The sequence below is a fragment of the Primulina eburnea genome, chromosome 10 (genome assembly GCF_022965805.1).
Source record: "Primulina eburnea isolate SZY01 chromosome 10, ASM2296580v1, whole genome shotgun sequence".
Classification (NCBI taxonomy): domain Eukaryota; kingdom Viridiplantae; phylum Streptophyta; class Magnoliopsida; order Lamiales; family Gesneriaceae; genus Primulina; species Primulina eburnea.
This window is the reverse complement of record NC_133110.1, coordinates 2,747,479-2,762,739: the sequence shown is the minus strand read 5'-3', so window position 1 is coordinate 2,762,739 and position 15,261 is coordinate 2,747,479. Positions and strand designations below refer to the sequence as shown.

Sequence of the window (15,261 nt, the reverse complement as noted above, 5' to 3'; positions counted from 1 at the left end):
CTTTACATATTCTTGAAAGGGATTCTCATTGCTAAAGATTTAAATTCATTAAAAATGGGGCATACTGGCGGTGAAAAATGTGGCAGTATTATGCGTACGAATATATGTAAAATTACAGGTAATTTACTCTCTCATTCACACCTTTCCTCTGCCAAGAAAATCAATGGCTGGTTGCCAAAGCCGTGACCAACAGTCCGAGAACAAGAAATGGTTGTGCACTAGCCTGAAAAACAAATCAAAGAAGAATATTCTCTCAAATCAAGCTCACTCAAAATTTTAATTTACAAAATATATTTCATAAAATTCTTTGAATTGCATGTTCGAATTCAAATCATATAATTCCGCTTGGATCAAATTTAAATGCAAACCGTATAAGTTTGTGCTTGGATCGTGTTTCCCTCGTGTCCATGTCCAATGCAACCAACAAATATATTTTCATATGTTGCTACAAAATTAAAGGTACCTGATATTTGACATCATATTTCACCTGGGTCTTTGAGGAAGTATTTGAACTGTATCAGAAAATAGTTGTCTTTCACAAGTTAGATCCACGACATATGCTTTTTTAGAAGAATTCCAATCAATGCAAGAAACTGCATTAACTAATACAAAAAATGGTTACATTTACATAATTCCACACTGTCTAGTTTACCTGGAAAAAGACTTGTGGGGCAATTAAGCCTAGAAGTGCTAAACCATAGTATGGTTTACCAGTACCTACAAGATAGCCTGCAGCAATATAATGATTAGTGAACCATAAAGAAAATTAGTAATTGTCAACTATATCTCATTAATGCCATGTTTGAAGAATGACTAGCTAAAAGTTCTATGTGATCAGTCATTATTTTTGCCTGCATTTAGTTTGGCCATACAACAGCAACGAGAAGTCTTTGTCCTGCTAAGTTAAACGGTGAGCCTTTATCCCACGTAGTGGGATTGAATACATGGATCCTCTGCGCTATTATGATCTACCCCCAACTGTATACTATTCTATACATAAATGTATGTTTCCCATTCTTCTCATCGCCACGAGCTAACCAAGTCTCCTTTGATTTCCGTCTTCCTCGGTTAATGTGTGTATATCTCATTTATTTTTTGTTATATTTTGAAGAAAATTAAATTTTATGTCTGATCACTTCCATGAAATATTATGTTACTGCATAAAAAGGAACTTAGACATCAAATAACATATTTTGAAAATAAATTTGGATTACTAAAATACGGTATATCTTCCATATGATTTGACTTCAATTTTGTTTAAGAAGAATCCCCTAATATCTCAATGTATTTTCACATAGATATAGAGGTTGCCAAGTTGGGATAATAATCTAAACTAAAACTATTGTGTCGTGGCTGCAGGTCCTTACAGCCAAATCACAAAATTTTGCGTTGTGTTTTGTACCCTCTTAACAATATTTTTTTTATCTACTTAATCATCATCATAGCACATTTCCGCTAGTTGCGAGGTCGACTACATGGATATTAATTTCCAAACTAAGCGATTTTCCTACATTTCATATCTTAAAACAAGATCTAAGATATTTTCTTTAATCACCATTAATCCAAGTTTTCAATGACCTACCTCTCATTCTACTTCTTCTATTAACCCGTCAATCTAAGATATATCGGATTTGGGCCGTGTTCAGTCTCTTCTTCACAGGATCAAACCATGTTAGACGTCTCTCTCTACTCTTATCCTCTATGGGCATTACACCTAAATAGCTCGTAATAATTTCATTCATAATTCTATCCTTACGCGTTTTGCCACATATCCATCTTAACATACGCATCTCTGCTACAACCATCTTATGCAAATATAGTCATGTAGTGGCCCAACATTCCGAGCTATAAAGTATAGCTGGTCGAACAATAGTCTTATAACATTTTCCTTTCCATTGCATATCTCTATCGCATAAGACTCCTGATGTCATCCTCCATTTCATCCACCATTGTTTTAACCTTATGGTTTATATTTTCTCTAAATGCCCCCAAGTCTTTTGGATAATATATCCTAAATAGCGAATGGATAATATATCCTAAATAGCGAAAAGCTTCACACTCTGGAATTGACCATCAATCTCAATTGGACTACACATTTGTCTAGATTCAGGACCAAAGTTACGAGCTAAATATTTCGTTTTTGAATGACTAATCTTAAAACATTTACTCTCAAGAGCTTCACGCTATTTATCTAATTTTTTATTTACACCTCTAGTTTCGTCTATCAGGACAATATCATCTGCAAACAACATACACAAAGGTATCTCATCCTGAATATGTCCCGTCAGCTCATCCATAACCAAAGCACAAAGGTAAAGGCTCAAAGCCGATCCTTGATGAAGTCCTACTGCCCCAAGAAATTCACATGACATCCCTCCAATAGACCTAACACTAATTACGACACCTTCATACATATTTTTAATGATCTCAGTGTAACATTGAGGCACTTCCTTCTAAGTACCCATCAGATTAATTCTCTATTCATTCTATCATAGGTTTTCTCTAAGTTGATAAATACCATATGTAAGCTCTTTTGTTGTTCTCTATATTTTTCTATCATTTGTCTAATCAAGAAAATAACTTCCATTGTAGACCTACCCGGCGCAAAACAAAATTGGTTAACTGATACAGCAGTGATACTCCTAAGTCTCTGTTCTACCACTCGCTTCCATAACTTCAACATATGGCACATAAGCTCAACCACTCTATAGTTTGAGCAATCATGTATATCTCCTTTATTCTTATAAATTAGTACTACAATACTATGTCTCCAAGATTTTGGTATTTTTCTAATATCTAGAATGTTATTAAATAGCCTAGTCAGTCATTGGATCTCAACTTCCCCCTAGACACTTCTATACATCAATTGGTATCTCATACGGTCCAACCGACTTCCCAGGTTTTATCCTCTTCAGTGTCTCTGTTGCTTCCTCAGCACTAACTTTAAGATGGAACACTAGATGTTTCACCTCCTGTGTATTATGTCTATCCACACTTAACTTCTCCGTACTTGTCTACTTAAAACATTAAAAAATAGCAATGATGATTACCTGCTACAGATAGCTGAGTAATGTCAATAGCTCCAACACAGATCCATTTTGCAGTCTCAGTGCCAAAAGCCACAGGAAGAGACTGAAAAAGTAATAGCCGAATGTAAGATCATATTGTCAAGATTGATCCAACTTGGATACCGATGCCAGAGCTTAAAAGATACTATTTTAAACTCGGTGTCCTTCGGTGAACAGTTTTTATGGTTGAATACAGTAGTGAAAAGGATGTTTGTTGAGAGCATTTTCGAAGAGCTTCTTTTGTATCCAAATATCAGTTTTCTAAACTTACATATTTGAAAAAAAATTGCACTTATGACGATTCTATATCAAAACACAGTGATTAAATGAAAGCTAAATCACCTGTAATCCCATTTTTCTATCTCCTTCAATGCTCTTGAAGTCATTTACAATTGCAATTCCCAGCTAAAACAATAAACGAAACAAATAAAAAATCAATTCGTTTGAAACTTTATAAAATGTTGAACTAATATTACAGATGATACATACACCAGCTATGCTGTAAAGTAGTGTAAGAACAATCACGTCAGGTGTAAGTGTCCCAAACAATGCTTGACCAGCCCACCTAATATCGGGAAATTGAGAGTGTTATTGTAGTTTTAAAGAACATAGGCAACACAGATTAATGAAACTGCAGCTGAGCTTAAAGAATGGTACCAAGGCAAGCTTATGTAGCTTGATCCCAGTGCAAAATTGCCTAGCCATCCATTCTGTTTAAGCTGGAATACGGGTATATGGAGTCAGGGTAATGGTCGCTTTCTTGTCGTTCTCTCACAAATAGTAGCTTATAATCAAGCCAATTCCATATTCTGTGATCAGAATCCAATGGGGTTTTTCGAGACAAATTCTCATGCAAATATTGAGGCTTTTATTCAAGTCAAATAGCATTGGATAGCCTTTTCTCAAGAATCGTATCTTACAATATAGCCTTGCATCCTATTTTACCCAAAATGGTGTTCAGTAGAAAAAAAGAAGAAGGGGGGGACGAATACCTTCAAGGGTGGAGCTGAGTATATATAGGACAGCAAGGATCCACCAAGGGCAAGGTAAAATATCACCGGAAAATCATGTCCAGCCTACAAGGTGAGCGCTATCAGGGAGAATCTTACTGCATTAACAAGAGTCAATGTGCATATTTTGAAGCCCTACCCACACATCTAGTAGACCAGCCAAACCGAGGCCTCCGAGGAGCAGCACCCAGATTTGTGTAAGCACCTGCATACCTTGGCAGTCAGAAGATTATAGTTCATTAAAAAAAAGGAAGTGGAACTTAGCATACCTCCTGTTCTGATATTGCTCCTGAAGGGATCGGGCGATAGGGTTCATTAATGGCATCAATCTCTTTATCGTACCAGTCATTTATTGTCTAAAGTATAGAGAGTGATTAGTTAAATAAATGAGACACTGAAGCACATTCCTGAATTTAAATACTCAAGTTAACCGTGAGAAGTACCTGAGTGTAGCCAGTAAGACAAGGCCCAGACATCATCATACAGACGATCGATTTAGCTACATCTTCCAAAGTCCAGTGGAAGTTACCTGCAAGAAAGCACAGACATAGATAATACAACATTGTGGTGATAAGGGCCGAAAACCAATGTGTAATAAACATAAAAGAACCAGAAATTACCCGATGCAGCAGCTCCACACACTACACCCCAAATCAGAGGTGGCCATGTAACAGGTTTAGTGAGCTGAACTCGAATTTTCCACTTATCCTGAATAAGTTCACCCTATCAGTAGTCGAACTATAATACCATCATATACATAAAAGAAATGGGAAGGCTCAAAGCCTCACATTTAAAACCAATTTTATGTTATAACCTCGATTACCTGATCCATCAAGCATGTTCATAAATTAAAATTTTCCCAATTACAATATTCCAACAATGTGATGCTATTAAGATCTTTTGTTCATACTTAATGGAGTTTACATATGTATACACTCGTGTATCAAGCTCTTAATTAAAAATAGCAACATGAAAATTAATCATAAATTCTACTCAAAACAAATTTTGACATAAACACCTACGATTAATGACTCACAGTCTCTTGCTTGGCTCCTTTGATACCAAGAATCTGATTCATGCTTGAGCCACTCTCCGCCGGTACGATATCTGGTGACTTGGCTCCAACTGCCACACATTACTCTAACATATCAAAAATCAGCTTAAATCATTCAAAATAAAAGGCCCCACTTAATCATTCTTTCGAATGTATTTTCCCATATGAGAAAGTTACTCATAAATCTAAAATAGACTCCAAAACCCAATAAAATAAAAAATATTACAAAAATAATCAGAAAAAGGAAATCCACCAAACCTTCATTTGTATCCGTTTCTGTAGCTCTCACTACAAGCCTCCGTCCTGAAACGATCCAATATATACAATTAAATACTCCAAACAGTAAAACAGACAACTAACAAGCAGAATTAAATTAGCCCAGATTTTTTTTTTGCCCAGATTTTTTTTTTCAGCAAAAAAAAAAAGGTTCTTGGAAGTTAAAAGCTTACTGCCGAAAGACGAAGCGAGATGTGGAGTTCTGAATGCGTTTGGATGAGAAGATAATTTGGTGGAGTAGACAGTATTGACTAAGGAAGCCATAGCTGATACCTTGGAGAGCTCAGTTTCCAGGATTGTGTATGCAGTGTAGTCTTGCGATAACTCTACCGGTTAAAAAAGCGAACTTGTCTTTACGCCAGGATTTAATTGATATATAGGATGGCGGTGTTCTGCTGCTGCGGGCTTGTACACCCTCTGTCCACGTGGCACATCTCCATTCCGTCTGATACTTTGAGTTTGACAAATTTTGGTAAAAATTGGCTTTGTTGCCCATATTATAATTGATCGGGCTTTCTCAAAACGGCCCATTCTATATATTGATAAACCCGATATCGAAATATCTCAATACGACTGTGATTTCGGGTAGACTATGAATTGGGTTTTCAAGGAAAGCCAATAAGAAAATCGAGCGTATTTTGTTTTTTAACTTGTTAATTATTTATTTAAAAAAATAAATTTTTTTAAGGGTATTTCAAATATATTTTAGATGATCATTTTTTAAATAAACAATTGCCTAAATTTATTTTACAAATTTTCTCTAAGAATCAAAAGAGACGATGAGCTTTTTTACCTCTCATTTTATTTTGAAATATTGGAGTTGCTTTCCTTCCATTTTCATCTTTGTATTTGTTTTGATTTATTTTACTATATGTAAAGTAAATTTATTTTCTCAACATGAGTCACAATTTTAATATTAAATAAATAATATTCGATTATGTTAATAGTTTTTGACCAAACAAATGACTAAAAAACAACTCAACTTAACAAATGAAAACTAAACATTTAGACTAAAATAAAAAAATGTTTTTACAAGACTTAAATTAATTTTTTTTTTTTTTTTAAACAATCTAGTACATACATGAAAGTAGGAAAATTATATTTAAAATATTAATGATTATTTGTTATAGATTGTTATTACCATTTCAATAAGATTTTTTTAAGAAGTAAGATGCAACTGTATTAAATATATTTGTAATTTGTTGTTATTAAATAAGATTGGAGCCCCGCGGGAAAAACCCGAAACGGGGATAGGGATCCCCGATTTTTAGGGTTTGAGTTTGGGTATTTTTTTAAATCTCCAATATAATTCGGGACGAATATGAGATTACTATCCTCATCCTCGAATCCGCCCCAAAAATTATATCAATAATAAAATAATAATATTAATAGTATTAATAATATAATAATATTATTATTTTTTAAAATATTAGTAACATTATTATTATTATTGATATTGATATTAATATTAATATTATAACTAATAATAATAAGTTTTTATTTGAAAAAATTTCTTAATACGTCATCATCTTGCCATAATATTTTTGAAACGGAAATATGGACAAAGATGGAAAATTAATCCCCGAAGTTTCGGGTTTGAGGATTCTCCAAACCCGAAAAAGCAGAGATCGGAGCGGGTATGAGAGTTGAGATGAAATTCGGAGACTGGGGATGCAAGGCAAAAGAACGAAAGTTCATAACACATCTTTTCTTCCTATGCTCAATACAAAACATAATGTACACATCGTGGGCTATATATAGTTTGAAGTCATCAAAACTTGAGAAGAAAACCCTAACATGGAATTGACAACTTGGGACGACGAAAACAATTCAAAAGTCGAGAATGAAAGTGCGTGGTTGGGAGCTAGCACGGAAAATGAATAGTAGAAGATACAAGAACCGAAAACAAACTATGGTATGCAGCATTATCAATACAACCACACATTATCCAAGATAGCTCAGCCGAGTAACATCCGATTTGAAGATTATCTTTAGTTTGTCACTACATAATTGGGACCGATTTGGACTCCTTATATAGATGCTTGGTTAAATTCAGGTTAAAACCTCAGCTCTGACTGGATTAGACAAAGCTTCATCTTCTTCAATATCAAACGCGAATCTTGTGCACATACATCAGTAACAAGCGTCACTGGTTCTTCGAGGACTGTTTAGTTAAACATTCGATATCAGAACTCAAGTTATTGAAGGATTTTAGGAAATACTACGCAGATTCTAGGCCAAAAAATGATTACACAAACCTCAAAGTTCTTGGACGCATCCTTGATTTGCTCAGCTAGTTCTTTCTTCTTTCGAGCAGCTGAATCAGGAAATAGAATTTAGTACAAGGCCATCCAAAATATGAAACCAAAACAAAATGCACATGAAGTATCTGGATACCGATATCAGATAGTTCCTCCATCTTCTTTGACGTCCTCACAGCAAACCTCTGGAATCTTGGACTATGACATGTAAGGAGATAAAAAGTCAGGAGAAACAATGCTGAAATATACAAGAGTAAGTAAACAGCCTCCACTCCAGTCCCAAACAAAAAATTATAGTTGTTATCGGCAAACAGGACATACAGGAGAGGAAAAACTAAGAAAATAAACACATGTCTTCAAATTTTTTGAGGAAAAGATGTTGCACAAATCCATAGCAATAGCCCCATGACATTTTTTCCTAATAAATTCTGCCCTAAGAAATTCGAGACGTAACTTTTGTCAACCCACGAACGCAAGCAATTTTTTCGAATCTGATTCAGGGGTAGGAGGGTTCCCCCCCAACAAAAAAATTTTGGCCATCGGAACAGAACATTTCTCATGAAATTATTACTACTCTCCCAATGTAGGAATAAGCAAAGAATGCCAGACACAAAATGCTGAAATCAATAAAAAGATCCTCCCAAAAAAGCAGGAGCCTCAGACCGATAAAATTTAGCAAAAAAATAGCGGTCATCTCCGCAATCATTACAAGCCTACGGAAGTCATCATTGGCCAACACCCCTCGACCCAAAATCAAGCAAAAAAAGAAAAGAAAGATTGAGGTTGACGTTCAAATCGATTCACCTGTTGGCAAGACCGTTGACAATAAGCTCATTGGCCACATAAGATATTACCCTGTGAATGAAATTTCCACCTCCGGCCATTCTTCAAACGAAAGCAAGAAAAAATTCAGCTTTGAATTAATTCCAGAGAACAGATGATATATACATATATAATCGGAATACACGGCATATCAAATTAGGACGTGATCACATTTCCAATACCTGGCAGCGATCGGGGGAATGAAACCCTAACTCCTGAATCCTTCCCAAAGGCGGCCTGTGTTGTTTGGATTGACGAACAAATTTTCTCGCTTCTCGTTTCGCCTACTATAAACGGATTCCTTGGCTAGGGCTAGGCGGGCCGAATCTTATGTAAAGTGTTGGGCTCTAGAGTGAAAATTAATTGGATCAAACCGGGTCCACATAATATTAAATATATTTCTTTGTCTTTTAATTTAAATAAATGTACGACTCTGATCATTGTCAGATCGTGAGTTAAAAATAAAGCTATTCTTTTCTAATTGGATCAAACTGGGCCCACATAATTTTAAATATTTCTTTTTATAAATTACGACCGCAGACCATATTTTAAAACAGGAGGGATTTTTTTTGTGTATTTTAATATTTTTTTAAATGTCAATATCTTTAAAACTATTTGACATACTACCAAATTGCCTAAGGAGAAAGATATCAATAGACATAAAGTTGGTCAGACAAATGAATTACAAAGTTAACGAAAACACAATACATCATTGGCATCTTTGTTGCCAAAATGACTCAAAAATACATCAATCTTTCAAATATTTTCTTCTTAAATACATGTGCTACAACAAATGAGCATAAAGTATTTGATTCCATGTATCAGGAACTCCCGGCAAGCACCAATGTATGCAATCTGCATGGTGTAGAGGATCGGCCTTTTCGTCATCTGTCAACAATCTTCCTCCCGACTCGGTGTAAATCGAAGAGTGTGCGTCAATTCTGTATTCTGATAATTGAGTGATGTTCAACAAGATCACAGGGATTTTCATCCGGTGGATTACGTCTTTCACCACGCTCATGATCTGCTTATCTGAGCCTGTCCCCCAGTGTCGTTTCTTCATCACTGGCTTCGTTTCGTTGAAGCATTTGATCCCATTTTCGTGCCCCCAGTCCGCGCTCCTGAAACATGAAAAGGGTCGCAAAGTTGCTGAAAGGCAGCATTTGCCGTAGTATGTAAACGTATAGATATGATTTGGTTCAATATTTCTAGAACAATATAAGTTCATTATGAAGCAATGTGAATATTAGATGGAAGTCCTTTTCGCACCGCACCATGGTTTTCAATGGGGACATCGATATAGAATAACAAACTCAAGAACAAACTCAAGAAAAGACTAGTCTTTTGGGTGGATCATTCTGCAATTTGTCAAATGGGTTGGTGAAAGTATCAGGTGCTGAAAATGAACTGACCTTTGGTGCGTAGGGGACATTGTAGTGAAAAAAACTCGAGTTTTGTTGGGATTAATGTTTGAATCCATCCAGTTTGCCCATGTCTTGAGCCCTATTCGGTAAGAAACAGATGCATCTAGTTCTTCATATCCTTCATCGCCGTTTGCAAACGAACCCCATCTGCGCTTCATTAGGCCAGCGATTAATATATAGGTATTGTGTTTTGTGCATTATTCAATGGAAAGAGTTTACAGGGAGATAATTTACAATGAGTTGATCCTGAGGCCACTCATCCACCAAACATACGTGTTGAACACAAGTAGATCAACTCCAATCCAGTGTCTCGCATGTTTCTCCACTGAATCAACTCTCAGAATTCTGTTTTTGGGATCTGTTATAATGTGCAAATCAGTGTTGGATTCCACTAAAAATGGAGCCCAATAGAACTCAATTGTGGCATTATACTCCTGAAAAACCAAGAAACTAGTTCAGTTCTAGGCCTATATGTACAATGATAAAATTTCAGTCCATATTCATTTAATGTACCTTGGCTCTGAAAACTGTATGAACACGGCCTCGTTTGATCGATTTCTTCCCTTCTGGTATCACAGACTCCACTAGGCAAACGAAGGATTGCCACTGTCCTCTTTGCAAAGAATCCCCAATGAACATTAACCTCTTCCCTTCAAGTTTACGCAGAGCTGTTACAGGATTGAACCTGGGAAAGAAAATAATTAACAAACGATAACTAATGCTGGACCATGGTAGCTCAAGGTTTTGGGACAACTCAGCTCCGGAGTGGTAGCAGAGCTAGTGTTTGTGACCCCTTGTGCGCAATCCTCTTTATGTTTGATTGAGTTCGCTATGTTTTGTTGGCTTAATACCAGAGCAACTTTCACGAATTAGTCTTGAGTATTAATTCAGCATAATGTATTCTAATAGTCTCCAACTTACACGTGAGGCGATGCAAAAGTACAATAAATTAATGTAGAATGAAAGATTTATCGCTTTTTGGTCAGTGTAGTGCCGTTTGTAGATGATAATTACTAGAATACCTAGGCAAGAAACAATCATCAGGCTGCCATTCCCAGTGCCTGTAATCCGAATCCAGCCTTCCATTCTTGACACAGGAAACCTGCATGTCCAGATATGGGCATGTCCTGTCTGAGTACAATGGCTTGATCGAACGGTTGAACATCCATTTTCCATCGACAAGGCTGCACTCTTCTGGATCAAACTCAAACCGATCATCGGCTGCATAATTCAATGCACTAGCATGCACATATCTCCCACCTGTACAATACAACCAAAGGACAAAATTTTAAGATTTTCAGACATGGAAACTAAATAAAAAAGAAAACAAGAAACTGAGCACAATAACACATATACACCTGACACAGACTTCTTAGCAGCCTTTCTCTTAGCACATGGCTTAAACCTGAACCTGGATGAAAGGGAGCTGTTTCTTTCTGTGTACAAAAGGGCAAAAAAGGCAACACCACAAACTACAACGATAAGAACCGATAAAGGCAGCTTCCCACGCGGAGGTCTCGGTGTGCCCATCACAAAAAAAGCTGAAGATGGACACTCTGGAGAGGGAAAAGTTGAGAGATATAAGGAGGCCTGAGGGGGTGATCAAATGCAAGTGCAGCAGCATGATGAGGAAATTGATTAAACTTTAGAAACATTTTGAGGATTAATTTATTTGGTTCTTGAGTAGAAGTGAAGTTAGAATCATTTCTGATTCAGCAATACATTCTACTTTTTAAGTAAACAAATTAAAGCCAATTAGGCAGCAAATTGCAAGCTTACCATACATATATAATTATCTAGAGGAGCAGGTTGATTAGGTGCAATTGCCCGTAAACTCCATGTTTATTTTCTCAGATCAACTTTCTCTCATTTCCAGTACATTAAGGAACTTTTCACAATTCCTGGCTCGGATCTACCCACACACATGATCATATAACCTATTTGATAAAGAGTCGATAAAAATATATGTATACTCTATATACTATTTTTTTAAATGTAAGTTCTATATGCATTATTTTTATATGTTGATTTACATTAATTCTTTCAATAGCTAAATCTTAGGTACAAACTCATTTATGCTCGAGTTTCGAAGATTCTTATACACATCCATTGTCTAAATGAAAACAGTAATAATTAATATTGTATGGTTATCAACTCACTGCCGTCAGAGGTTCGACTTATCAATCGAACAGGTTCTTGTATGGTACAAATGAGGTTCCTTAGAGTTGTAAAATTTAAGAATGCATTGTTTATAAAAATGTAAAATCCTTCCTTGTTTATACAGATATATATATATGTTTTTTTTTTATGTTGTGGAAACTCGTCCCGCAATCGTTACCTTTCAACGGACATTCGATAAATCCTGGGATAATTCAATAACCTGCAGGCTGTACTAGTCGAGTAAACCATACTAGAAAAGTCTAATGCAACAGGCTCATTCGAGCAATTACTGATAGGAGGAATCGAACGCATGACTATTGATCAAATGTTCATCTTCGAGGCACAAATATGTATTGGATATCCAAATTAAGTTCAATCATAACAGGATAACATAGACTAAACTGATCATTTTCTTCACTTCGATGAGCTTTTTTCTTAAACAATAATTCGATGATTTGATAAGATGCCCTTTATCTTATAGTAATTACGGCTGTCAAATTGAAATAGATGGGTTCTCTGAAAAAGGCCTCCAGTAAAGTAACGTAATGAATTTCGGTCTCAATTTAAATTACCCTTCAAATGTTTGATAAATTGTGGAGTTGGTGTACTTGTGATCAATAAGTCGTATGTTTTGTTTCTTATCAAACATATTTTTGGAAGAGTCTGTTACACGAAGTTTGTCTAGTGTGATTTATCTAATTGACTGTGTTCAACTAGAGGGTTTATCTAGTGCACACCTTTGAATAGCTGTTGCAGGTTCTTTAGGGATGGGAAAAAATATCAAATTTTCGGTATAATGAAGATTTTGGTACGGTCCGATAACAATACCGAATTTCTTGGTACGGTAAAAATATACAATTTGAAAATTTCGGTACATACTGATATACCGAAATACCAAAAAATATATTAAAATTTTAAAATATATAAAATTTTAAAACAAAAAATTTAAAAATAAAAAAATGTAATGTTTTCGGTATAAAACGGTATGAGTAGGTCTCATGTGAGACCGTCTCACGGATCTTAATTGTGAGACGGGTCAACCCTACCCATATTCATAATATAAAGCAATACTTTTAGCATAAAAATTAATACTTTTTCATGGTTGACCCAAATAAGAGATCCGTCTCACAAATATGATCCGTGAGACCGTCTCACACAAGTTTTTGCCAAACGGTATATACCGATGTCGTACCGAAATCTCGGTATATCGTACAATTTCGGTATAATCGGTATGTTAGTTCGATATGAATTTGCTTATATCATAATTTTGAGACGATATACGATATATAATTTTCGATCCGATATGGTACGGTATACCATCCATAGATTTCCCAGTCAAAAATAAATAAATAAATTCCACACATGCCTTAATTCCAAGTATATTAATCAATCTTTAATTTCCTTTATATTATTTTTACATGGACACACGAGCACAAACTAGAATTTATATTTAATTGACCGAATATTATAATATAAGATCGAATGTGATACATTTATAATTTGAAATGTGAAAGACGAAATTATTTTAGAACATACATGTCGCAATGTAATATTGTTAACGAAATTTTTTTAATTTTAATCATACCTGAATATACAGCTCAACAACTACGGGGTTTTTTTTACTGTTGGATGGGGTTTATCGAGGAAGAAGCTGAGAAGTCGCTTATCAATTAGAAAGGCACCTGCTGCGGGTCCAACCTTAACCTTATATATATGATAAGACAAAAAAAATTAATAAAAAAAAGTTTATCTCTCAAAATCTTGTGATAAATTTAAATAAAATCTAATGAGATAATACCAAAATACGATAATATAATTTTATTATAAATATATGATTATATCTATTGTACTTTTAACATTATTCATGCTGAAATACTTGTTAAACAAAAAAAAAGCCCGTGAAATTTCTCCACACACAAGCAAATATTAGGTTCATTTTAATTAAGTCCTAGTTTTGTACCTATAATTATCAGTTTTACACATTCGTCAATTTTCCTCTCAAATCTTTGATTGTTTTCCAAAGAAAAAAACCGTGAGTTTTATCGTCATAAAAAAATGGTTCACGGGCTCTTGTTAATTTTATATTTTCTCTTGAATAAAAAAATCTCTTTCTCATAATTATAATATGAAAATATTAAGTCTCTATTATATTTTTGGTTTGAAATTATAACTAAAAGATTCGAAATCAACAAAAACAATTTTTCAGTTATTATTTCTTAATTCAAACTGACCAAATAAATAAGAGTAGGTCTCTTATGAGACGGTCGGTCAACCCTATCGATATTCACAATAAAAAGTAATATTCTTAGCATAAAAATAATATTTTTTCATTGATAACTCAAAATAAGAGATATGTCTCACAAAATACGACTTGTGAGACCGTCTCATAAAAATTTTTGCCAATAAATAATGTGAGAAGTGAAAGTGATTGGCGATCGATAACATTTGTAATTGTATCAGATGTGGTAATATAAAAGAGATCATGCAAGAGACGTACTTTATTAATTAATATTTAATAGTGCCTTAATTCTTCATTTATAAAAGTAGTAATTCATGAAGTAGTAATAGATGATAATTATCCCGTATCGGTTACAATATTATTATAATATTACGCTTCATTTTGGTTAATTAATTTACTCATAGCTATTGCTAATTACGTGGGATTAAAAATAAATCACACTTTTGGCATTGAAAGCACATCTTGTTTGCCATGGGTTAAGCAAGAACTGACACAAGTAATATCCACAGCACCACAATTCTCGTAACAGGTGAGAGCCAGGTTCTTGTTGCTTCCGCAATTAGTAGAACAAATAGTTGATTCCTCCCCACACTTTATCAAGCATTCTCCTACTTGTTCGAACTGCCCCTCGACCCGATGCGTCCAACCCGAAACGAAAACGATAGCAACAAGTGCGATAACTATCAGAGTACTTTTAGCCATTTATCACGAGCAATTGATCAGCTTAATTTCGAACCCAGAATATATAGCATCGAGTTTTGAGAGTGTTCGTGATTTGTTTCTTTTTATAGTATGGTTTTGTTTAAAGTTTGTACGATTTGTTTTGTCAATGAGAATTGCATGCAAGCTTGATTTAAGGAACGGAGAGGTTTCCATTTTGGGAAATGTATATATTTTTTCCATGCTAGTAGTGTGATTGTTTTCCTTTGAATTTGCATTATTTGATA

General features: G+C 34.8%; 2 protein-coding genes and 1 long non-coding RNA gene across 3 annotated transcripts; all 3 read right to left on the bottom strand.

The window, feature by feature from the left end:
• Nucleotides 1-7: 7 nt before the first annotated feature.
• On the bottom strand, nt 8-5,761 carry LOC140842481 (chlorophyll synthase, chloroplastic-like). Its single transcript, XM_073210433.1, has 15 exons — nt 5,582-5,761; nt 5,391-5,435; nt 5,115-5,203; nt 4,699-4,786; nt 4,522-4,607; nt 4,348-4,434; nt 4,218-4,283; nt 4,061-4,144; nt 3,726-3,787; nt 3,558-3,633; nt 3,411-3,473; nt 3,051-3,132; nt 653-729; nt 464-512; nt 8-223 (listed from the first exon to the last, which is right to left on the bottom strand). Exons 1-14 carry the CDS (start codon nt 5,670-5,672, stop codon nt 477-479), a joined length of 1,032 nt encoding a protein of 343 aa, XP_073066534.1. The 5' UTR covers nt 5,673-5,761; the 3' UTR covers nt 8-223; nt 464-476.
• A 1,340-nt stretch (nt 5,762-7,101) lies between these two features.
• On the bottom strand, nt 7,102-8,816 carry LOC140803564 (uncharacterized). The gene is made up of 5 exons (XR_012111904.1): nt 8,674-8,816; nt 8,474-8,554; nt 7,806-7,867; nt 7,667-7,725; nt 7,102-7,572 (listed from the first exon to the last, which is right to left on the bottom strand). It is a non-coding gene; the product is annotated as an uncharacterized lncRNA (long non-coding RNA).
• A 329-nt stretch (nt 8,817-9,145) lies between these two features.
• On the bottom strand, nt 9,146-11,528 carry LOC140803734 (protein trichome birefringence-like 3). The gene is made up of 6 exons (XM_073159622.1): nt 11,274-11,528; nt 10,938-11,175; nt 10,429-10,600; nt 10,150-10,349; nt 9,904-10,062; nt 9,146-9,612 (listed from the first exon to the last, which is right to left on the bottom strand). The coding sequence occupies exons 1-6, from the start codon at nt 11,443-11,445 to the stop codon at nt 9,276-9,278; spliced, it is 1,278 nt and encodes a 425-aa protein (XP_073015723.1). The 5' UTR covers nt 11,446-11,528; the 3' UTR covers nt 9,146-9,275.
• Between the last annotated feature and the right edge of the window lie 3,733 nt (nt 11,529-15,261).